This window comes from Hypanus sabinus, chromosome 2, assembly GCF_030144855.1.
Source record: "Hypanus sabinus isolate sHypSab1 chromosome 2, sHypSab1.hap1, whole genome shotgun sequence".
NCBI lineage: Eukaryota > Metazoa > Chordata > Chondrichthyes > Myliobatiformes > Dasyatidae > Hypanus > Hypanus sabinus.
The window spans coordinates 179,954,663-179,979,741 of record NC_082707.1 but is presented as its reverse complement, the minus strand read 5'-3'; the positions used below and the strand labels follow the sequence as shown (position 1 = coordinate 179,979,741).

Below are 25,079 nucleotides of genomic sequence, written 5' to 3'. Positions count from 1 at the left end.
ATCCTCCCTCGGTACTGATCCTCCCTCGGTACTGACCCTCCCACGGTACCGACCTCAGCAGTGATCCTCCCTCGGTACCAAACCCCCCTACGGTACCGACCACAGCAGTGATCCTCCCTCGGTACCAAACCCCCCCACGGTACCGACCCTCCCACAGTACCGACCGTCCCACGATACCAATCCTCCCCTTGAAACTGACCCTCCCACAGAAGCACCACCCTCTTCTGCAGTATTACCCTCCCACACTGTGTGCAATCCACACGGAAGGCTGCATTGTGCCTGGGTGTTGTGGTGGGGCAGGTCCTCACCTGGAGTGTGGTCTCCATGTGCACCCCCCACCTGAGGGCCTTTGACTGCATCTCCACGTGCCTGTTCATCAGCTCTGACCACCTCTCCCTGTGCAAGGCAACCACCCGCTCCGGAACCGCCTTGGAAAACTGCTCGGCCACACTCACGTGGCCCTCCAGCCTCTGGAAAAAGAGCTGCAGGAGGGAGAGGGGGGATGTCGCAGGAGATCAGTAGAAGCTCACAGTGCCCCCGACCCTCAGGCCACGCAGCTACAGGCCACTGACCTTACCCCCAGAACTCCACTCACACAACTCATTCCAACTAGAAGAGCACAGAGAAAACTTATAAAGATGTTGCCAGGACTTGAGGACCCGAGTTATAGGGGAAGGTTGAATAGGTTAGGACTTCAATCTCTGCAGCGTAGGAGAATGAGTGGAGATTTGATAGAGGTTTACAAAATTATGAGGGATATGGATATGGTAAATGCAAGCAGGCTTTTTGCACTGATGTTGGTGAGACTAGAACTAGGGGTCATGGGTTAAGGGTGAAAGGTGAAATATCTGAGGGGAATATGAGGAGGAACTTCTTTACTCAGAGGGTGGTGAGAGTGTGGAGCGAGCTGCCAGTGGAAGTGGTGAGTGCAGGTTCGATTTCAACATTTAAGAGGAGTTTGGATAGGTACGTGGATGGGAGGGGTATGGAGAAATGTGGTCCAGATGAAGGTCAATGGGACTAGGCAAAGTAAGAGCTTGGCACGGACTAGATGGGCCAAAGGATTTACTTCTGTACTGTTCTGCTCTATGACTATGACACCCTGCGTGTCTTTGTGTGACTAGTTGTCCTTCAGGTGCCTATCAAATCTCTCCCCTCTCATCTTAAACCTCTGCTCTCTAGTTCTTGATTTCCTCTTCCTGAAAAAAACACTGCAGATGCAGATCTGCTGGAGTCATCGACTGTCCGGCGCTACTGATGTGGCCTCCTCTACACTGGTGAGTCCCATCGTAAACTGCAGGACTGCTTCATCGAGCACCTCCAGGACTTCCTGGTGGCCAAGTATTTTAGTTCCAATTCCCATTCCTGTTCTGACATGCCGGTCCAGGGCCTCCTCTTGTGCCGAGATGAGGCCCCCCTTGGGGTGGAGGAGCAACATCCTATATTCCATTTGGATACCCTCCAACCTTATGCTGCGAATATCAATTTCTCCTTCTGGTAAAATTTTTTCCCTCCTCCTTCCCTCTTCTTCTGTACCTCACTCTGGCCCCTTACCTCTTCTCACCTGCCTATCGCTTCCCCGGCTCCCCTCCTCCTTTCCATTCTCCTATGGTCCACTCTCCTCTCCTGTCAGATTCCTTCTCCTCCAGCCTTTTACCTTTCCCACCCGCCTGGCTTCACCTATCACCTTCTGTCTATCCTCCTTCCACCCCCTGTCCCCCACCTTTTCATTCTGGTGTTCTTCCCCACTTCCTTTTCTGTCTTGAAGAAGAGTCTCGGCCTGAAACATCAAATGTTTGTTCCTTTCCACAGGTGCTGCCTGACCTGTGTTTTGCATGTCTTTCTCTGTAACTGAGCCCTCGAATCCCAGCACACTCAATGTCAGGAACAGCTTCTCCTCCGCCAGATTTCTGAACAGTCCATGAACCACGAACACTACCTCGTTGTTCATCTTTTGCAAAATTTATTTATTTTGTAACGTGTAGTTTGTGATGTGCACTCTACTAATCCTGAAGTAAACAAAGTTCAAGTCACATAGCGTGTCAGTGGTGATAACACTGATTCTGATTCCCATTTCCCCTTGAATCTTCTCTGCATTCTTTCCAGCTTACTAATATCTTTCTTATAACAGGTGATCAAAACTGACCACAGTAGACCACATGCAGCCACACGAACGATTTGTACAGATGCAACATAACCTCAAACAACACACACATAATGCTGGAGGGACTTAGCGGGTCAGGCAGCGTCAACAGAAAGGTCTGTGTTCTGGGCCAAGACCCTTCATCCGCACTGGAAAGGGAGGGAGGATAAGGTGGTACGGGGAGGGGTAGAGTACAAGCTCTCAGCTGGTAGGCGAGACCGGCTGGGAGGGAAGGGAGGAAGTGAGAAGCTGGGAGGTGCTTGATGGAATCTGCTAGAAGAGGACAGTGGACTGTGGGAGAAAAGGAAGGAGGAGGGGGGGCAGCAGCAGGTAAAGGGCAGAATCTGCACGGGGAATGGAAAAAAAGAGAAGGGGAGGAATTACCAGAAGTTAGAAAAAAATGTTCAGGCCCTCAGGTTGGAGGTTACCCAGACAGAGTATGAGGTGTTGCTCCTCCAACCTGAGTGTAACCTCATCAAGGCAGTAGAGGAGGTCATGGACTGACATGAGGGAATAGGAAGGAAAAGCAGAATCAAAATGGTTGGCCACTGGCAAATCCTGACTTTTGTGGCAGATTCTGCTTCTATGTCTCATGGTCTCATGTCTCAAGCAAAGGTGTTCAACAAAGTCTATACCATCTACAGGATGCTATGCGATAATTCAACAAACCCGTCAGACCACACCTGCCGAGCCCCCCACCTCTATCAGGACATAACGAACTCACCCCTCCCATCCCCTTCCCCTTTCTCTATCACCCCTCCACTTCTCTCCATCACACATCCCCTTCCCTCCCACTCTCCCCATCACCCCTCCCATCCCCTCCTCCTCTCTCCATCACCCCTCCCATCCCCTTCCCCTCTCTCCATCACCCCTCCCATCCCCTCCTCCTCTCTCCATCACCCCTCCCATCCCCTCCTCCTCTCTCCATCACCCCTCCCATCCCCTTCCCCTCTCTCCATCACCCCTCCCATCCCCTCCTCCTCGCTCCATCACCCCTCCCATCCCCTTCCCCTCTCTCCATCACCCCTCCCATCCCCTTCCCCTCTCTCCATCACCCCTCCCATCCCCTTCCCCTCTCTCCATCACCCCTCCCATCCCCTTCCCCTCTCTCCATCACCCCTCCCATCCCCTTCCCCTCTCTCCATCACCCCTCCCATCCCCTTCCCCTCTCTCCATCACCCCTCCACTTCTCTCCATCACACATCCCCTTCCCTCCCCCTCTCCCCATCGCCCCTCTTCTCCAATGTACAATGGAGACACATCCTTGACGAGGGCTGGGATGATGGTAGTGACTGAGGGAGGTACCTTGTATCTCTGCAGGTGGGTCTGTAGTTCACTGATGCTCCGGAATGGAAGAGGTTCCTCGAGGGCAGCAGTCACCTGCCCGCTCTCGAGTAGGGAGACAAGACCTCGCAGGAGCCCCTCGTGCTGACGTCCCAGCAGCAGGCAGTGCTGAATCTCCTTCCTCTGCTCTCCCACCCACGTCCAGCTGTCCTCCAGCGCCTCCTTTGGGGCAGAGCAATGGCAGGTCAGAGACTGGGAGGCCAAGGGGCACGTTCTGGAGTCTCACCAGACCTCGTCCCCTGGTTTAGGGAGACGGGGAGGGCAGAGAGTGTAGGGTGGATGGAGAGAGAAACAGAAGAATCGGTTGGGGAGTGGGAGGGGGCTTCGGAGTCTCGTGAGTGGTTGTCAATGCTCAGGCCGTAGGGGATGGGATGGGAGTGGGAGTCGGAATGAGGTGAAGACACAGTGCGGCGGGGAGGAAGGGGCAGGGTTATCCCGTCACTAGCATCTGTACCTCCAGCACGTTGACCTCCTGCTCCCAGCGGGGACCTGCGCTCCACCGACCCATCGTGCCTGTCAGCTCCAGCAGACTCCCCTCTAACCGGAGCAGCTCAGCTGCCAGCCCCTCCACCCACTACGACAGGGCCGAGAGGCGGGTGGCAGAGGGGAAGGAGGGTAGGTGGAAGAAAGAGGGGTTAGGGAAAGAGAGAGGCGGGGTGGGGAGTCAGGGGCAGGGAGAGAGGGGGGAAAGAGGGGGTGGAGGGGGAAAGAGGGGGTGGAGGGGGAAAGAGGGGGTGGAGGGGGAAAGAGGGGGTGGAGGGGGAAAGAGGGGGTGGAGGGGGAAAGAGAGGGTGGAGGGGTTGCGGAAGGTAGGGGTAGAGAGGGGACTAGAGGGGTTAGACAGGGGAGACAGTGGAGAGAGGGGGCGGAGAGAGGAGGTGATGGGGAGAGAGGGGGAGAGGGAGAGAGAGGTTGATGGGGACAGGAGGACAGGGAGAGGGGGTGGGGAGAGGGGGTGACAGGGAGAGTGAAAGAGAGGTTGATGGGAAAGAGGGGGACGGGGCAGAGTGGGGGACAGGAGAGAGAGGGGACAGGGGAGAGTGGGGTATAGAGAGTGGGGGATGGGGACAGAGAGGTGGAGACAGGGACAGGAAGGGGGAGACGGGGAGAGAGGGATGAGACAGTGAGACAGATGGGGACAGGGAGTGAGAAGGGTACAGGGTGAGATCTCGTTAATTCTCAGTTGCAATTACTCCATTCATCATAATAATCAATTTCTGTCTACTACGACATTGACATTGAAAAATTCTTATGCGCCCCACGCCCATCACTGTAACTATGAGATTCAGACAAACGCCTCAACCAGACAGAATTTTGTAAGAAACCTAATTCGAGCATCTCCTGCATCTGGCCTGTCACGTGACTGGCCGAGTGCGGTTGGCACTGAGTGAATCGTTCACCGGTCACTGACTCTGAGTCATTCTGAATGTAGGGAGTGGGCCCCCCCCCACAGCTCTCGGGTAACCGTGGTTACCAGTGCCCTGCAAACATGACACCCAGCCCTCAGCAGGAAGAATACTCAACATCTTAAGGCAGCTTCTTCCCCTCCACCATCAGATTTCGGAACAGTCCATGATCATTGTCTCACTGTTTTACCCTCATTTTGCACGGATTATTTTGTCGTATATATTGTTATTGTGATTTCTAATCTACAGTATTTTATTATTCCACTGTACTGCTGCTGCAAAGCAACACATTTTACGTCATTTGTCAGTGATTGTGATTCTATTTGAGTCAAGCAGTTCATAGTTCTGAGGGCCAACTTAGAAGGACATTTGTTCATAAGAAATGGGCCTGGTCGAGGGAGTCTCTTCCACCATCACAGACTTTCCTTCCATCAGGAGATCGATTAAGATCCTGTCGGCAGAAATTGGTAGGTGAGGGTGGGATGCATGAGGTTAGAAGAGGGGCTGGAGTTAGTGAGGGGAGGGTGGTGAACGGTTGCTGGGTTTTAAGGATGAGAAATTGGTAACTGGTACAGTGAAAAGTTCAAAGTTCAAAAATTTATTATCAAAATCACTACATACAACCCTGAGACTCATTTTCTTGCAAGCATTCAGTATAACTATAGGAAACACAATAGAATTAATGAAAGACAGGACGGACAAACAACAAACTGCAAATATAAAAACAAAGAAAAAATGCTTCATAATAAATAGATAGATAGATAGATAAATAAATAAGCAATACATTTCAAGATCATGAGTCCTTGATAGTGAAAGAAGGTTGTGGAAACAGTTGAGTGATGGGGCGAGTGAAGTTATCCAGTCCAGTTCAGAAGCCTCATGGTTGAGGGGTAATAACTGTTCCTGAACCTGGTGGTGTGGGACCTTAGGCTCCTGTGCTTCCTTTCTGTTGGCAGCAGCAAGAAGAGAGCATGTCCTGGGTGGTGGATGTCCTTGAGGATGGATGCTGCTCGGTGGAGAGGGCTTTACCCATGATGGACTGGTCTGTATCCACTACTTGGTGTTTCCATACCAGGCCAGGATGCACCAGTCAATATAAGGGTCGTGAGAGTGTGGATCGAGCTGCCAGCACAAGTGGTGTGGGCAAGATTGATTTCAATATTTAAGAGAAGTTCGGATAGGTACACGATGGTAGGGGTTTGGAGGGCAAAGGTCCCTGTCCAGGTCAATGGGAGTAGGCAGTTTAAATGGTTTTGCATGGACTAAATGGGCCGAAGGGCCTGTTTCTGTACTGTACTTTTCTATACTCTCCACCATACGTCTATAGAAGTTTGTCAAGCTTTGAGGTGTCATGCTGAATCTGTGCAAGCTTCTAAGAAGATATAGGCGCTGCTGTGCTTTCTCTGCAATGGTACTTATGTATGTGCTGGGCCGAGGACAGATCCCCTTAAGTGATAACACCAAGGAATTTAAAGCTGCTGACCTTCTCCAGCTTTGATCACCCAATGAGGACTGGCTCACAGACCCCTGGTTTTCTCCTCCTTAAGTCAATAATCAGCTCCTTAGCCTTGCTGACATTGAGTGAGAGGTTTTTGTTGTGGCACCACTCAGCCGGATTTTCAATCTCACTCCTATATGCTGAATCATCACCACTTCTGATTAAGCCAACAACAGTGGTGTTGTCAGCAAACTTAAATATGGCGTTGGAGCTGTGCATAGCCTCAAAGTCGTAAGTGTAAAGCAGGTATAGTGGGGGTTAAACACACAGTCTTATGGTGCACCAGTGCTGATGGAGATTGTGGAGAAAATGTTGTTACCAGCCTGAACTGACTGGGGTCTGCAAGCAAGGAAATCAAGGATCCAGTTGTACAAAGAGGTATTGAGGCCAGGGTTTTGGAATTTATTGATTAATTTTGAGGGGATGATAGTATTGAATGCAAAGCTGTTGTCAATGAAGAGCATCCTGATGTATATACCTTTGCTGTTCAGATGCTCCAGGATAGAGTGAAGAGCCAAAGAAATAGCATCAACTGAAGGATGCTCTCATGTCAGCCTCAAAGACTGAAATCACAGGGCCGTTGGGGTCTGTGGGAGTTCGTGATGGTTCCTCAGTGTTTTGATGGTCAAAGTGAGCTCTTCTGGAAGCAAAGCACTGTTGTCACCGAAGTCGCTCGGTTTCATGCTGCAGGAAGTGACAGCACTCAAGCTGTCCAGCATCATTCATGGATTCAGGTTTGATCCAGAACTGACACGTGAGATGCTGCTCCTGGAGATCACACCCAGAGCTCTTGTATTTTAGTTGGTCGGCAGACGAATGCCACTGATGTGGCCCTCAGCAGATCGCACATCTCAGGTTCATCCAGGGCTTCTAGTTGGGGAAGACTCAATGATTTTATGGGAACACACTCATCTACGACTGTTTTTCTAAAGTCAGTGACAAGCATGGTGTATTCATTCAGATCCTCGATGAGTCCTTGAACACAGCCCAGTCCACTGACTCGAAGCAATCCCATAGCCACTTCTCTACCTCCCATGACCACCTTGTTGTTGTCCTAGCTACTTAGTCTCTGCCTGTATGCAGGTAGGACTGCCAAGTGATCAGATTTGCCAAAATGCAATCTAGGCATGGAATGGTAGCCATTCCTAATCATCGTGTAGCAGTGGTCGAGTATGTCAGGATCCCTGCTGCAGGGGATACATTGATGAGGTGATTGAGCAGAGATCTCCATGATACGTTCCTCACTGTCCACTACACCCCCAATCTTGGTGTTATTTGCAAATCTGCTGATCCAGTTAACATTATCATCCAGATCATTGATATAGATGACAAACTTCAAGTGACCCAGCACCAAACCCTGCGGCACACCTCTAGTCACAGGTTTCCAAGTCAGAGAGGCAACCATCTATCACTCTCTGCCTTCTCCCACAAAGCTAATGTCTAATCAAATTTACAACTCGTTCTGAATGCTGAGTGACTAAACCTTCTTCACTAGCCTCCCATGGAGTCCATAGAGGGAAGCCTGGTTTCCTGAGAGTCCTGACAAAGGGTCTCGACCCGAAATGTTGACTGCTTCTTTCAACGTATGCTGCCCGACCTGCTGAGTTCATCCAGCTTTTTTGTAAGCCTGGTTTCCATGATGTGCTGAGATTTAACCTACTCAAAGATCAATCTAACTTGGCCATCCCACATTTCCCTCCATTGTTCTATCATCCATGTGCCTACCTAGTTTCTTAAATGCCTCTACCACCACCCACCCCTACAGGGTATTCCACACATCCATCATTCTCTGTGTATATAAAAAAATCTCTGACATCCCCTTTATACTTTATTCCAATCACCTTAAAACTAGGCCCTCTCATATTAGCCACTTCCACCTGGGAAAATGTCTCTGGCTATCCTCTTGATCTATGTCTCTTTTCATCTTGTACTAAGCCGGCGGGTAGCAAAGTGGCATCAGTGCCAGACTCCGGAGCGAAGGGTCCCGAGTTTGAATCCGAGTCGGGCCACCCCCGGGCACGCTTTCCATCCATGCCGGGTTGAGCGTGGTTAGCAACTCGGCCTCGTAAAAAGACAAGGGTCAAGTCAGGAACATTCATATCGTGACCCGGTCAATCCGAAAGGAGACCAATCCTGACACCACGCGCCAGACAAGAATGGCTGTCTGTCTGGTGCAACCCGCTAAAAAAAAACTCTCATCTTCCTTTGCTACAAAGAGAAAAGCCCTAGCTCGCTCAACCTATCCTCATAAGCCAACACCCTCCAATCCAGGCAGCATCCTGGTAAATCTCCTCTGCACCCTCTCTAAAGCTTCCACATCCTTCCTACAATGAGGCCAGAACTAAGCACACAACTCCAAGAGTGGCCTCACTAGAGTTTTACAGAGCTGCAGTATTACCTCACTAACAACCCTATCAACTTGCCTAACGAAGGCCAACATACTGTACACCTTCTTAACAACCCCATTAACTTGCAGATCAACTTTGAGGGAACAATGGACATGGACCTCAAGATCTACAACCCAAGTTTGCACAATTAGTGACCCAGTGGAGTTTCCCTCTGGGGAAGGGTCCGTGGTGTAGTGAGGGCAGGGAGTTACCTGCAGCTGTTCATCCAGACTGCAGCCTGTAGACTCCAACAGTTGATGCTGCACAATCGCTCTCCTCTCTGACAATGCAGCCTGTAGCTGTTTCAGCTTTGTCTGTAGCGGGAACACAACAAAACAACAAAGAATGGCAGTTTAGCAGTTAGTGTAATGCTTTACAGTGCTTGCGATCAGGGTTCAATTCCTGCTGCTATCTGTAAGGAGTTTGTTCTCCCTGTGACCATGTAGGTTTCCTCTGGGTATTCCAGTTTCCTCCCACATTCCAAAGCTGTACAGGTCTGGGTCAGTGAGCTGTGGGCATGCTACACTGGCACCGGAAGCACGCCGACACTTGCAGGCTGCCCCCAGCACATCCTTGGACTGTGTTGGTTGTTGACACAAACAACGCATCCCACTGTATGTTTTAGTATACATCTGACACATAAAGCTAAACTTTATTTTCTAAACTTTTCTTATCAATGTGCTTATCCCCCTTTCATCTTAAACTCTGCCTGCTAGCATTTGACATTTCTACTCCATGATATAAACTTCTATCAACTCTTGTTTTGCTCTATTTCTTATTGTGGACTTAAAGTAATGTCATGAAATTTGACTCAAAACATCAAATTTCATGACATATATCAGAGATAGTGAACTTGATTCTGATTTGGAAGTCGGACTGCTGGAAAATGATGCTGGTAGTAATGGGAGACAAAGAAATGGTGGATGACTGAGTAACTTTTTTGCGTCGGTCTTCACTGTCGAAGACACTGGCAGAATGTCAGAAGTCCGAGAGTGTCAGGGGCAGAAGTGAGTGTAGTTGCTGTTACTAAGGTGGTGCTTGGGAAGCTGAAAGATCTGAAGGTAGATAAGTCACCTGGACCAAATGGACTACACTGTATGGTTCTGAAAGAGGAAGCAGAAGAGATTGTGCAGGCATTAGCAATGACCTTTCAGGAATTAGTAGGTTCTGGAATGGCTCCAGAGGACTGGAAAATTGCATATTTCATTCCACCCTTCAAGAAGGGGGGCGGCAGGTGGCGTAGTGGCATTGGAGAGGGTCCAGAGGAGGTTCATCAGAAAGACCCCAGAAATGAAAGGGGTAACATATGAGGAGCATTTGATGGTTCTGGGTCTGTACTTGCTGGTGTTGAAAAGAATGAAGGAGATTTCATTGAAACCTATTGAATATTGAAATGACTAAATAGTTTGCATGTGGAGAGGATGTTTCCTGTAGTGGGGGAATCTGGGACCAGAGGGCACAACCTCAGAATTGAGGTACATCCATTTACAACAGAGATGATGAAAAATTTCTTTAGCCAGAGGGTGGTGAATCTATGGAATTCATTGCCACAGGCAGCTGTGCAGGCCAAGTCATTGGGCATATTTAAGGCAGAGGTTGATAAGTTCTTGATTAATCACAGTGTCAAAGGTTACAGGGGGAAGGCAAGAGAATGGGGTTGACAGGGATAATAAATCGGCCATGCTGGAATGGCGGAGTATGACTCAATGAGCCAAATGGTCTAATTCTGCTCCTATTTCATAAGGCCTTATTATGGCCTTTGGTTAGCATAAATGTGTTGGGCCAAATGGTCTGCTTATGTGATGTGTGACTCTATGACATCCCTCAGCTTTCTCCATTCTGGGGAACACAGTCTATTCGGTGTCAGAATCAGAATCAGGTTCATTATAACATACAGGCGTCATGAAGTTTGCCGTTTTGTGAGAGCAGTACAGTGCAAAGACAAAAGAAAAGTACTATAAGGTAAAAAATTAAATTAATAAATAGTGCAAAAGACAGATACAAATTGCTGGAGGAACTCAGCAAGTCAGATAGAATCTACGAAAGGAAAAGTTGAGATCCTCCAGCGTTTTGTTTGCGTCACTCAAGATCTCAGCATCTGCAGGAACTCTTGTGTTTATGCTTTCCTGAATTATTGTGTGGGTCTTCAGGTGAGCACTCCTCTCCCAGCTGAGCCTCAGGGTGGAGAAGAACTGCACAACCATAGTCATTTTCCCTCTGAGTCCATGCGAATCCTTTGAAACTGCTCTAAACTTCTCCTGACACTGCCCCGCGCACCCACACTGACCCAGGCCTGACCAAGTTCCCATTGAAAGAGTCACCTTCAGGTGACCACAGCTAACAGAGTTGGGAAGAATTTGGCCCTCCATCTGTCTCCGGGACACAAGCGGTGAGGGTTTTTCCTCCCTGACCACACCAGCTCATCGATGCCCCCGCCATTACCTGGCACTCGGAGGCCTGGTCCACATCGGCACGCAGCGAGTGGGTAAGTTGGCAGCAGCTGCGGATGAACAGCCCAAGCCGGTTGTGTAGGTCCGTCAGGGAGCCCCGAGCCTCGGGGCAGCTAAAGAGGTCCGACTGCCCCAGCGCCTCGACTTCCTCCGCCATCTCCTGGTGAGCTGTCTCCAGAGACTCCAGCAGTACCTGTGGCACAGGGGATCTCGTCAATGCCTGTCTGACCACCCCTCCAGCAACAGCCCTGGGTCAAACGCGGCTGTGGGAGGGGTCGTACCAAGTACATCAGTAATGAGGGAGGGTCACACGGTGGGAGCATCAGTATGAGAGAGAGTCACACTGGAAGCATTGGTAATGAGGGAGGGTCACACTGTGGGTGGTTATATTTTAATTTTTCACTGTGCTACAAATACTAAATATTTGTACTTTGTGTAATTGTTGTGTAAATAAACTTTTACAGCTTTTATTTAAAAAGGGGTGGGACTGAGGAAAGGTTTCACTGTAGGAGGGGTAACATTGAGGGAGGGGCACACTGGGGGAGTGGCGGTACAGAGGGAGGGTCACATTGCAGGAGGGGCACACTGTGGGATGCATGGTACCGTAGAGGGAGCACACAGTTGCGTCGGGCACACTGGGGGATTTCCGTGAGCAGTGGTCCCCCCGCGGTATATACTGCTTTATAGACGGCAGTACCGGAGAGTAATTTCAGTGTAACCACTGTCTTGTAAATATCGAACGTCTTGTGTCTATGTGTTGTAAATAAACTTTTACAGCTTTGGTACACAAAAAAGGTCGATACCGTGGGAGGGGTGGTACCAGGGGATGGTTACATTGTGGGAGGGTGCGAGGGACGGCTCCTGTGGTGTTTGGCTGTAAACCAAAGATTCATGTGCATCCTCAACATGTCACTCAATAAACGTCAGCCCATATATAGAAGAACAGGTGTAAATGGTCACTGATACTTCACAGCCATTGAATGATTTTAAACTGTCTCCATAGAAACGAAGGCCAAATGCAGTATTGCAGGGATCACACCATGGGGATAAGGGCCACACTCTGTGGCAACCTCCACCCCCACAGTAATGGCAGTGAGTGACTGAGTCACTGATCAGAATCATCTAGCTGCTACTAGTGTGTCTGTCTGGATGACCCTGGAGATCCCCCAGATGTCAAACAACGCAGCCTGTCAGTATCTGGTGTGTTGGCCTTCATCGGCTGGTGCATTGAATTCAAGAGCAACGAGGTAACATTACAGCTCTATAAAAGTCTGGTTAGATGACACTTGGAGCATCATGTTCAGTTCTGTCACCTCATTATAGTTGAGATGTGGAAGCTTTTGAGAAGGTGCAGAGGAGATTTACCAGGATGCTGCCTGCACTAGAGAGCATGTCTTATGTGGGCAGGTTAGGTGAGCTAGGGCTTTTCATTTTAGAGACAAGGAGAATTCGAGGTGACTTGATGGAGATGTACAAGATAATAAGGGGCACGGATCGAGTGGACAGCCAAGGTCGTCTTTCCTGCAACAGAAATGGGTAAAACCAGAGGACATCCATTTAAGATGAGTGGAAGAAAGTTTAACCTTTCTGAGATCCTCCAGGATTTTGTGTGTTACTCTGGAATTCCAGCATCTGCAGAATCTCTTGTGTTTAGGGATTATATTCGATGACCAATGTGGAACACAGAACATTACAATACAGGCCCTTTTGCCCATGATGTTATGTCGACCTCTCAACCTACTTCAAGATCAAACTAACCATTTCTTCAAACACAACCTTCCATTTTTCTATCATCCATGTAGAGCTTCTTAAATATCTCTAGCATATCTGCCTCGAACACCCCAGCAGAACATTCCACGCACCCTCCGCTCTCTGTATAAAAAACCTAACTCTGACATCCCCCCTATACTTTCCTCCAATCACCATAAAATCATATCCCCTTGTATTAGCCCATTTCCACCCTGGCTGTCCACACAATCAATACTTCTTATCATCTTTTACACCTCTATCAAGTCGCCTCTTATCTTTCTTCCCTTCAAATAGAAATGTCCCAGCTCGTTCAACCTCTCCTCATAAGACATGTTCTCTAGTCCAGGCAGCATCCTGGCAATTAGTCATTAGTTTACCAGGTTATATCGTGAGCCAAAAGGCCTGTTCACATCCTGCGCTGTTCTACAGTCTGTGTTCTGGGTCGCCGTTAAGCAGAACCTCGACCGATGTAGCCATGTTGTCCTGGAAACAATGCCACCCTGATCTCCCCAGTTACCTGGTGATGCTGTAATTGCTGTTCCGCTTCCTCAAGAGGCACCAGGCTGCCGGCGTACAGCTCCGCCTGTGCCCCATCTAACCAGTCGCTGACGCGGTGGGCGATTCTCTGCACGGCCGTCTTCAACGTTAAGCGTGCATCCTGCTGAACGGCCCCCTGAGCAACGGATAAGGATGGTCAGACCTGTTCAGTGTGCAGGGGGCCCGCGAGGCATGGACTGGCATCAGCACCCCGCTCTGCTCCTCCCTGAGCGAGGGAGATGCTCAATGCTCAAGGACTGTCCTGGAACATCAGGACAAATCAAGGAGAATGCTGCTGTTTGGGAGCAGGGTATTAGCAGGGGGCTGGTGGGTTGATAAGTCGTTAAATTTCTTAACTTTTCACAAGAGCAAAGACAGATGCATCTGGTGCCTGGGATACAGAGGATAAATCTGAGGGTATTCTCTCCCCACACTGTCCCATCACACACTCCCGGGGTCAGACACAAAGTGAAGCACTCTCCACACTGTCCCATCACACACTCCTGGGATCAGACGCAGAGTGAAGCTCTCTTTATACAGTCCCATCACATATTCCAGGTGTCAGACACAAAGTGAAGCTCCTTCCACAATGTCCCCTCACACACTCCCGGGGTCAGACACAGAGTGAAGCACCCTCCACACTGTCCCATCACACAGTCCTGGGGTCAGACACAGAGTGAAGCACTCTCCACACTGTCCCCTCACACACTCCTGGGTTCAGATACAGAGTGAAGCCTCTTCTCACCGTCCCATCACACACTCCCGGGGTCAGACACAGAGTGAAGCACCCTCCACACTGTCCCATCACACACTCCCGGGGTCAGACACAGAGTGAAGCACTCTCCACACTGTCCCCTCACACACTCCTGGGTTCAGATACAGAGTGAAGCCTCTTCTCACCGTCCCATCACACACTCCCAGGGTCAGACACAGAGTGAACCTCCCTCCACACTCTCCCCTCACACAGTCCCGGGGTCAGACACAGAGTGAAGCACCCTCCACACTGTCCCATCACACAGTCCCGGGGTCAGACACAAAGTGAACCTCCCTCCACACTCTCCCCTCACACAATCCCGGGGTCAGACACAGAGTGAAGCACCCTCCACACTGTCCCATCACACACTCCCGGGGTCAGACACAGAGTGAAGTTCCCTCCACACTGTCCCATCACACCCTCCCAGGGTCAGAGACAGGGAAGCTCCCTTTGTACTGTCCCATCACATACTCCAGGGGTCTGACACAGAGTGAAGCCTCCTCTACACCATCCCACCACACACTTCCAGGGTCAGAGACAGGGAAGCTCCCTTTGTACAGTCCCATCACATACTCCAGGGGTCTGACACAGAGTGAAGCTCCCTCCACACTGTCCCATCACACCCTCCCAGGGTCAGAGACAGGGAAGCTCCCTTTGTACAGTCCCATCACATACTCCAGGGGTCTGACACAGAGTGAAGCTCCCTCCACACTGTCCCATTGCACACTCCCAGGGTCAGAGACAGGGAAGCTCCCTCCACACTGTCCCATCACACACTCGAGGGGTCTGACACAGAGCGAAGCCTCCTCTACACCATCCCACCACACACTTCCAGGGTCAGACTCAGAGCAGTGCTCTTTACCCTTGTGTGTGAGGTGTCCACAGACTGTGGAACAGCTTCCCGACACTCCCCCTGCCACATGGACGAGCTACTACCTCTGTCTGGGCAGCGAGTTCCTCTGCCTCCTGCCTTTGCTGCTCCAACTCGGCCATCAAGCTGCTCAGCAGCGCCACAGCTGGCTGTGCAAGTCCTGGGACACGGTGCAACCCTTCAGCCATGAACTCCGCCTGGAAAAGGAGATCAGACAAACCCTGAGTACGGAGGGCTGGTGGCTCCCACGTCTCAACACCCTTGGAAGTGGTGTCACAAGTAGATGGGGTAGTAAAGAGAGCTTTAGACACATTGGCCTTCATAAATCAAAGTACTGAGTACAGGAGCTGGAATATTATGTTGAAGGTGTCTGAGGCCTCATTTGGAGTATTGTATGCAGTCTGGTCTCCTGTCTACAGGAAAGATGTCAATAAGATTGAAGGAGTTCAGAGAAAATTGACAAGGATATTGCTTGGACTTGAGGGCCTGAGTTATAGGGATAGAGTGAATAGGTTAGGACTTTGTTTCCTGTAGTTTAGGAGGATGAGGGGAGATTTGATAGAAGTATACCGAATCATGAGGGATATAGGGTAAATGCAAGCAAGCTTTTCCCAGAGTTTGGGTGAGACTCAAACTAGAGGTCGTAGGTTTAGGGTGAAAGGTGGAACATCTAAGGGGAACATGAAGGGGAACTTCTTCACTCAGAGGGTGGTGAGAGTGTGGAACAAGCTGCCAGGAGATGTGGTAGATGTGGGTTTGATTACAAAAAGGTTTGGATAGGTACATGGATGGGAGGGGTATGGAGGGCAATAGATCAGGTGCAGGCCAATGGGACTAGGCAGAATAGCAGTTTAACAGGGACTAGATGGACAGAAGGGCTTGTTTTTATGCTGTCGTGCATTATGACTCTATTACCCAGGCCCACTGGGTGGTGAGGCTCCCTCCACTAGGTGAGCCAAAGCTACCCAGCTCTTGCAGAATCCCAACCCCAGACCCAGCAGGAGGGTGGAGGGTCAGTGATCACCCAGAATCTGTGAGATCTCACACTCCTCTGACTGTGCCTCACTCCCTCTGCACCACAGCCCTCTTTCTCAGCTCCCACTACACACTGGGGAAGGGGGTGGGGGGAGCAAAGTATGGACCCCCCCCCGTCACCCTGTCCCATGCTGTACAACATAGAAAAAGACCCATTGGCTCACATGTCCCTGCTGACCCAGATTCCCATCTAAGCTAATCCCATTTGCCTTTGTTTGGTCCGTACCCCTCTAAACCCTTCCTATCCATGCGGCTGTTCAAATGTCTTTTAAATCTTGTTAATGTGCAGAACCTGCCTGAACCACTTCCTCAGGCAGCTTGTTCCCTGTACAGTCCGCAATCTGGGCGAAAAAATTTGCAGTTCACGATCTGATTTAACGTTTGCCCTCTCACTTTCAACCTACAATATGTCCTCCCAACCCTGGGAAACAGAATGTACACACTCTACTTCTCCTTGGAGCAACGGAGGAGGAGAGGTGACCCGACAGAGGTGTATAAGATGATGAGAGGCATTGAAAGTATAGATGGTCAGAGGCTTTTTCCCAGGGAAGAAATGGCTAGCACGAGAGGGCACAGGTTTAAGGTGCTTGGAAGTAGGTACTGAGATGTCAGGGGTAAGTTGTTTTTTTTACGCAGAGAGCGGTGAGTGTGTGGAATGGGCTACCGGCGATGGTGGTGGAGGTGGATACGACAGGGTCTTTTAAGAGACTCCTGGGTAGGTACATGGACCTTAGAAAACTAGAGGGCAATGGGTAAACCTAGGTAATTTCTAAAGTAAGGACATGTTCGGCACGGCATTGTGGGCTGAAAGGCCTGTATCATGCTGTAGGTTTTCTATGTTTTCCATGTTTACTCACCCTATCTGTACCCCTTATGATTGCATACACCTTTATAAGATAAAAATCTATTTATCTGTATCTGAAGATTACTTGTGTTTGTCACATCACGTGGAAACACAAAGTAAAACGAGTCGCTTGCGCCAACGACCAACATAGTCAGAGGGTGCGCCACCCTTCTGGCGCCAACACAGCGTGCCCACAATTCACAAACTCTAACCTGTACGTCTTTAGAATGTGGGAGGAAACCAGAGCACCTTGAGGAAATCCACATGGCCACGGAGAGAATGAACAAAACCCCTTCCTGCCCTCCAGGGAGAAACATCCAAAGTTTTGAAGAGGCAGATACATTCGGGACATTTAAGGGACACTTAGACAGCCATATGGGTAATAGAAAAATGCAGGCTGTTTGTGAGGGATGGGTTAGATTGACCTTGGAATAGGTTAAAAGGTCGGCAAGGCACTGTGGGCCTAAAGGCCTGTTCTGTTCTACATTTTCTCAAACTCTTCAGATACCAGCTGACAGGAAACATTTGCTAACGTTACAGGGTAATGGATCAGGAGATCTGTGAATCTATCAGGTCCCTGGAGTGCTTCAGGATATGAGGGAATTGCGAGGCATCGCAATGTGCTCGCTCCATCTGAGGCCACTGCTTAGGACAGAGCTCCCTCTCATGTTGAAGCACGATAAGATCACCTTACCCAGCCTCCCAGCAGACACTTTATTTGTCACGTACGTTGCAACATACAGTGAAATGCGTCGTTTGCTTCAACAATCGACACAGTCCGAGGACCGTACACAGCCTACAAGTGTCACCCTGCTTCCGGGGATGGAGGGAGGAATAGGGAAGAGGGGGAAGTGGGAAGGGAGGGGTCAGGAGTCAGACCAGCACTCATCTCTCCCCCCCCCCCCCCGCCAGGGTGTTACTGACCTGTGACCCTTGACTTTGTTGGAGAGAATCTTTCAGAAGCTTTGCCATGTCCTGGTTCTGACACTGGAGATGTTGCCACATTACAGCCAATGGTGGGGACACTTTGTCCAGGTCCACAGAGGTTGCGATCCCAAGGGAGACAGGGTCACCATTGTCTCTGTGAGGGACACACACCGTCAAGTCAGCAAGTCACCCCAACCTCACCTCCCTCACTCCCCCTCCGCCCTTCCCGACCCCTCCCCTACCTCCCTCCTCAAGCATCCATCCCCTCCCCTCCACCCCTCCCTTTGCCACTCCTCAGCAGACACAGATGTCTAACACACCATGACAGACCCTTCACTTCCTCCCCCCACCCCACACTTGACCACTGGTCCTGGTGTGGTGGTCAGTGTTCAGTGCACCCCTCCAGACCCAGGTTCCCACGGAAGCCCTGGGAATTCTGCTCTCCCAGGGGTTTCCCTTGAGATCAGACAGTGCCCATCTGCCAAACCCTACCTCCCTCCCCCTTACCCCACTATCCCAGTCATGCTTCATCACAGAAACCAACCTCCCTCCACGGACTCTGTCTCTAATTCTCGCTGTCTCAGTGAAGAAGCCAGCATAATCAAAGAGCCCTCCCACCTCAGAGAATCTCTCATCTTCCCTCTCCCGTCGGGCAGAAGATACAAAAGCCTGAAGGCATGTCCCACCATGCTCAAGGACAACCTCCACCCCGACTGTTACAAAATGCTTGAATGGTCCACTGGAATGATAAAATGACTTTTGACCTCAAAATCCAGCTCGTTATAGCATTGCACTTTATCATTTACTGGGATTGCAACTTCTCTGCAACTGTAACACTTGATTCTGCATTACTAGAAACATAGAACAATACAGCACAGTACAGGCCCTTCGGCCCACAATGTTGTGCCAACCCTTAAATCCTGCCACCCATATAACCCCCCACTTTAAATTCCTCCATATACCTGTCTAGTAGTCTCTTAAACTTCACTAGTGTACCTGCCTCCACCACTGACCCAGGCCGTGCGTTATTCTTTCCTGTTGTACTGCCTCACTGCTGTAATGAATTGATCTCTATGGATGACATGCAGGGCAAAGTTTTTCATGGTACTGTATCTTGGTACACGTTTACCAATTTCCCCTAAACACAAGAGAATCCACAGATGCTGGATATCTTGTGTGATTAAAGTGTACAATTCTGAAATGCTTCTTGATGTTGATTCAAATGCGACATTGAAGAGAAGTTTGAATGGGTATTTGGATGGGAGGGGTATGGAGGACTATGGTCTGGGTGCTAGTCGATGGAATGAAGCAGAACAACAGTTCAGCATGGGTGAGATGGGCTGAAGGGCCTGGCTTTGGTCTTTATGCTCTAAGACTTTATGTGCCTGGGAGTGAAATCTGCCTGTTGATCACAGGAAGCCCAGTCACACTGGTTAGTGGGTAGGATTGGAATTGGTTTATTACTCTCACATGTACTACGATACAGAAAGTTTCTGTTTTGCCTGCCATCCAGACAGATCATTTCATACACAATTACACGGAGGTAGTAAACAGGATTCTGAGTGCAGAATGTAGTACTACAATGGCAGAGAGAGTGCAGTGCAGGTAAACAGTAAAGTAGAAGCACATTAAGCAGGTAAATTGTGAGGTCCGTTCATACTAGGAAACAGTGCATTGAGGCAGAACAAGATTAGACAACAGCAATACAGAAAAGAGTGCAACAGTTAGAGGAAGTGCGGTGCAGGCAGACTGTAAGATCATAATGAGATAGACTGTAAGGTCAAGAGTCCATCTTATCATACTAGGGGACCTCTCAATAGTCTGATGACAGTGGGGTAGAAGCTGTTCTTGAACCTGGCGGTGCGCGCTTTCAGGCTTTTGTATCTTCTGAATGATTTCTAGTTATTGATGCGACAGGGATCCCAGTAAATCCGGGTGGGATTTGGGGTACACAAGGGGTGCTGGGCATCTCCTGATTGATACACCCCCTGAAACAGACCAATTGATTTGAATGGGGACAACTCCCTCTGCCTCTGACTGAAAGATATACCGGTCTTCCCCATCAGTCCTGGCCGGGGACATGGGTGCGGGTCCATACCTCACGATGTGAATAGGTGAGCTGGGCTCCTCTCCAAGAGGACTCTGCCCCGTAGTCTTGTTCTGCTGGGTGATCGCCTCTGTGGGACACGCCTCTCCTGTCAGCTCAGCCTCCCACTCCTGGAAATAAGACATCAACATCAGGAATCACAACGTGAGACTCCTACATCAGGAATTCGCAGAGTGATACGCCAGTACACAATACAGAGAACACTTCAGCACAGCATAGTCCCTTTGGTCCATGATGTTGTGCTGGCCCTTTTACCTAATCTAACCCTTCCCTCTCCCGTAGCTCTCCACTTTGCTATCATCCATGTGCCTAATGTATCTGGCTCCACGCACCCACCAGTCAAACCTACCTCTGACATCCTCCCAACACTTTCCTCCAATCACTGTTAAACTATGCCCTTTGTATTAGGCATTTCTGGCCTGGGGAAAAGGTTTTTGGCTGTCCACCCTGTCTATGCCTCTTCTACTGTTCGACATTTTTATCAAGTCAACTCTCATCCTCCTGTGCTGTAAAGAGAAAACCTCCAGCTCGCTCAACCTACCCTAATAAGACATTCTCTCTAATCCTGGTAAATCTCTGCAAACTTCCACACCCTGCCAGGGTGGGTGGGGTCTTTGATGTGTGCACCGACGCAATGAAAAACTTACCTGCAGCAGCATCACAGACACAGAGCATCAGATAAGCAGCGTTCACAAGGAAAATACAAGCATAAATTAAACACAGGTTTTACCAGACAGAACAGTAGTGGAACAAAAGTAAATCCATCTTAGTTCAAAGTGATCACAGAGAGACCTGGTGTTGTTGCACTGAGGCTGTGATTAGGGTCGGCAAGGGTGAGGGTGGTGCAGTCAGCCAGGGTCCGCCGGTGAGCGTACCTGTGAGGAAATCTGCCCCTGGGCCAGCCGAGCCTGCATTGCCAGCAGACTGCCCCGCAGAGAGGCCAGCCGTTCCGACAGTGATGCCAGCTGTGACCCAGCACCCTGCTCCAGGCTCTTCTCTGTCAGCTGCTCCACCTTCTCCTCGATCTCCACCAGTGTATTCTGTGGGCAAGGGCGAGAGCTCTGTTACCCGGTGCGCATTACGGCCAGTATGACAACGCTGACTGTTACAGCCCAGTGCAACACCACTGACCGTTACAGCCCAGTGTGACACCAGCGCCATTACAGCCAGTGTGACATCACTGACCATTACAGCCAGTGTGACACCGCTGACCATTACGGCCCAGTGCTACACCACTGACCATTACGGCCCAGTGCGACACCGCTGACCATTACAGCCCAGTGCGACAGTGCTGACCATTACAGCCCAGTGCGACAGCGCTGACCATTACAGCCCAGTGCGACAGCGCTGACCATTACAGCCCAGTGTGACAGTGCTGACCATTACAGCCCAGTGTGACAGCGCTGACCATTACAGCCCAGTGCAATGCCAGTGCCTGTTACAGCCCAGTATAAAAGAAACATAGAAAACCTACAACACAATACAGGCCCTTTGGCCCACATAGGTGTGCTGAACATGTCCCTACCTTAGAAATTACTATGCTTACTTATAGCTCTCTATTTTTCTGAGCTCCATGTACCTATCTGAAAGTTTCTTAAAAGATCCTATTGTATCCGACTCCACCACCATTGCTGGCAGCCCATTCCACGCACTCACTACTCTCTGCATAAAAAAAACTTACCCCTGACATCTCCTCTGTACCTACTCCCCAGCACCCTAAACCTGCATCCTCTTGTGGCAACCATCTCAACCCTGGGAAAAAGCCTCTGACTATCCACACGATCAACGTCTGTCATCATCTTATACACCTCTATCAGGTCACCTCTCATCCTCCGTCGCTCCAAGGAGAAAAGGCCAAGTTCACTCAACCTATTCTCATAAGGCATGCACCCCAATCCTTGTAAATCTCCTCTGCACACTTTCTACGGCTTCCACATCCTTCCAGTAGTGAGGTGACCAGAACTGAGTACAGTACTCCAAGTGGGGTCTGACCAAGGTCCTATATAGCTGCAACATTACCTCTCAGCTCCTAAATTCAATTCCACGATTGATGAAGGCCAATACACCGCACGCCTTCTTAACCACAGAGTTAACCTGCACAGCTGCTTTGAGTGTCCTATGGACTCGGACCCCAAGATCCCTCTGATCATCCACACTGCCAAGAGTCTTACCATTAATACTATATTCTGCCATCATATTTGACCTACCAAAAATGAACCACTTCACACTTATCTGGGTTGAACTCCACCTGCCACTTCTCAGCCCAGTTCTGCATCTTATCAGTGTTCTGCTGTAACCTCTGACAGCCCTCCACACTATCCACAACACCTCAACCTTTGTGCCATCAGCAAACTTACTAACCCATCCCTCCACTTCCTCATCCAGGTCATTAATAAAACTCACGAAGAGTAAGGGTCCCAAAACAGATCCCTGAAGGACTCCACTAGTGACTGACCTCCATGCAGAATATGACCATCTACAACCACTCTTTGCCTTCTGTGTGCAAGCCCGTTCTGGATCCACAAAGCAATGTCCCCTTGGATCCCATGCCTTCTTACTTTCTCAATAAGCCTTACATGGGGTACCTTATCAAATGCCTTGCTGAAATCCATATACACTACATCTACTGCTCTTCCTTCATCAATGTGTTTAGTCACATCTTCAAAAAATTCAGTCAGGCTCGTTAGGCACGACCTGCCCTTGACAAAGCGATGCTGACTATTCCTAACATTATACCTCTCCAAATGTTCATAAATCCTGTCTCTCAAGATCTTCTCCATCAACTTACCAACTATTGAGGTAAGACTCACTGGTCTATAATTTCCTGGGCTATCTCTACTCCCATTCTTGAATAAAGGAACAACATCCACAATCCTCAATCCTCCAGAAACCTCTCCCGTCCCCATTGATGATGCAAAGATCATCGCCAGAGGCTCAGCAATCTCCTCCCTCACCTCCCATAGTAGCCTAGGGTACATCTCATCCAGTCCCAGCAATTTATCCAACTTAATGCTTTCCAAAAATTCCATCGTATCCTCTTTCTTAATATCTATTTGCTCAAGCGTTTCAGTCTGTGCAAGTCATCACCACAATCACCAAGATCCTTTTCCATAGTGAACACTGAAGTAAAGTATTCATTAAGTACCTCTGCTATTTCCTCCAGTTCCATACATACTTTCCCACTGTCACACTTGATAGGTCCTGTTCTTTCACGTCTTATCCTCTTTCTCTTCACATACTTGCCTTGGGGTTTTCGTTAATCCTGCCCGTCAAGGCTTCTCATAGCCCTTTCTGCTCTCCTAATCTCCTTCTTAAGCTACTTCCTATTTGCCTTATAATCTTCTAGATCTCTAACATTACCTAGCTCTCTGAACCTTTTGTAAGTTTTTCTTTTCTTCTTGACTAGATTTATTACAGACTTTGTACACCATGATTCCTGTACCCTACCATAACTTCACTGTCTCATTGGAACGTACCTATGCAGAACTCCACACAAATATCCCTTGAACATTTGCCACATTCCTTCTGTACTTTTCCCTGCGAATATCTGTTTTCAATTTAAGCTTCCAATTTCCTGCCTGATAGCCTCATAATTCCCCTTACTCCAATTAAACATTTTTCTAACTTGTCTGTTCCTATCTCTCTCCAATGCTATAGTAAAGGAGATGGAATTATGATCACTATCTCCAAAATGCTCTCCCTCTGAGAGATATGACACCTGACCAGGTTCATTTCCCAATACCAAATCAATTATAGCCTCTCCTCTTGTAGGCTTATCTACATATTGTGTCAAGAAACCTTCCTGGACACACCTAACAAACTCCATTCAATCTAAACCCCTTGCTCTTGGGAGAAGCCAATCGATATTTGGGAAATTAAAATCTCCCAGCATGTCAACTCTGCTATTATTACACCTTTCCAGGATCTGTTTCCCTATCTGCTCCTCAATATCCCTATTACTATTGGGCGGCCTATAACAAACACCCAATAAAGTCATTGACCCCTTTCTGTTCCTAACCTCCACCCACAAAGACTCTGTAGACAATCTCTCCACGGCGTCCACCTTTTCTGCAGCCGTGACAATATCTCTGATCAACAGTGCCACACCCCCACCTCTCTTGCCTCCCTCCCTGTCCTTTCTGAAACATCTAAAACCCAGTACTTGAAGTAACCATTCCTGCCCCTGAGCCATCCAAGTCTCTGTAATGGCCACCACATTATATATCCAAGTACTGATCCACGCTCTAAGCTCATCCACTTTGTTCACAACACTCCTTGCGTTAAATAGACCCATCTCAAATCTTTGGTCTGAGCGCGTCCCTTCTCTATCACCTGCCTCTCCTCCCTCTCGCACTGTCCACCAATCTTTCCCTATCTGTGAGCCAACCTCCTCTTCCCCGGTCTCTTCAGTTCAGTTCCCAACCCCCAATGATTATAGTTTAAACTCTCCCCAATAGCCCTAGCAAACCTCCCCACCAGGATATTGGTCCCCCCAGGATTCAAGTGCAACCTGTCCTTTTTGTACAAGTCACGCCTGCCCCAAAAGAGGTCCCAATGATCCAGAAATCTGAATCCCTGCCCCCTGTTCCAATCCCTCATCCATGCATTTATCCTCTACCTCATTCTATTCCTATTCTCACTGTCGCGTGGCGCAGGCAGTAATCCCGAGATTACTACCTTTGCGGTCCTGCTTCTCAACTTCCTTCCTAACTCCCTGTAGTCTTTTTTCAGGACCTCTTCCCTTTTCCTACCTATGTCATTGGTACCAATATGTACCACGACCTCTGGCTGTTCTCCCTCCCACCGCAGGATATCTTGGACACAATCTGAAACATCCCGAACCCTGGCACCTGGGAGGCAAACTACCATCTGAGTTTCTTTCCTGCCTGTCTGACCCCCTGACTATAGAGTCTCCTATCATTACTGCCTTCCTCTTCCTTTCCCTACCCTCCTGAGCCACAGGGCCAGACCCTGTGCCAGAGGCACGGCCACTGTTGCTTCCCCCAAGTAGGCTGGCCCCCCCCAAC

General features: G+C 49.4%; 1 protein-coding gene across 8 annotated transcripts in view; it reads right to left on the bottom strand.

Moving 5' to 3' along the window:
• The window catches only part of LOC132388244 (nesprin-2-like), a 284,356-nt gene that overhangs the window by 114,716 nt on the left and 144,561 nt on the right, over positions 1–25,079 (bottom strand). For 7 of the 8 annotated variants that reach the window (XM_059960628.1, XM_059960590.1, XM_059960605.1 and 4 more), the window contains 10 exons: positions 20,928–21,092; positions 20,044–20,162; positions 17,943–18,099; positions 15,205–15,336; positions 13,495–13,650; positions 11,221–11,421; positions 8,991–9,092; positions 3,942–4,061; positions 3,449–3,649; positions 309–482 (listed from right to left, as the gene is read on the bottom strand). In XM_059960628.1, the coding sequence (XP_059816611.1) occupies positions 309–482; positions 3,449–3,649; positions 3,942–4,061; positions 8,991–9,092; positions 11,221–11,421; positions 13,495–13,650; positions 15,205–15,336; positions 17,943–18,099; positions 20,044–20,162; positions 20,928–21,092 (1,527 nt within the window). The remainder of the gene's footprint in view (positions 1–308; positions 483–3,448; positions 3,650–3,941; positions 4,062–8,990; positions 9,093–11,220; positions 11,422–13,494; positions 13,651–15,204; positions 15,337–17,942; positions 18,100–20,043; positions 20,163–20,927; positions 21,093–25,079) is intronic. The other variant, XM_059960610.1, reaches the window with a different exon arrangement.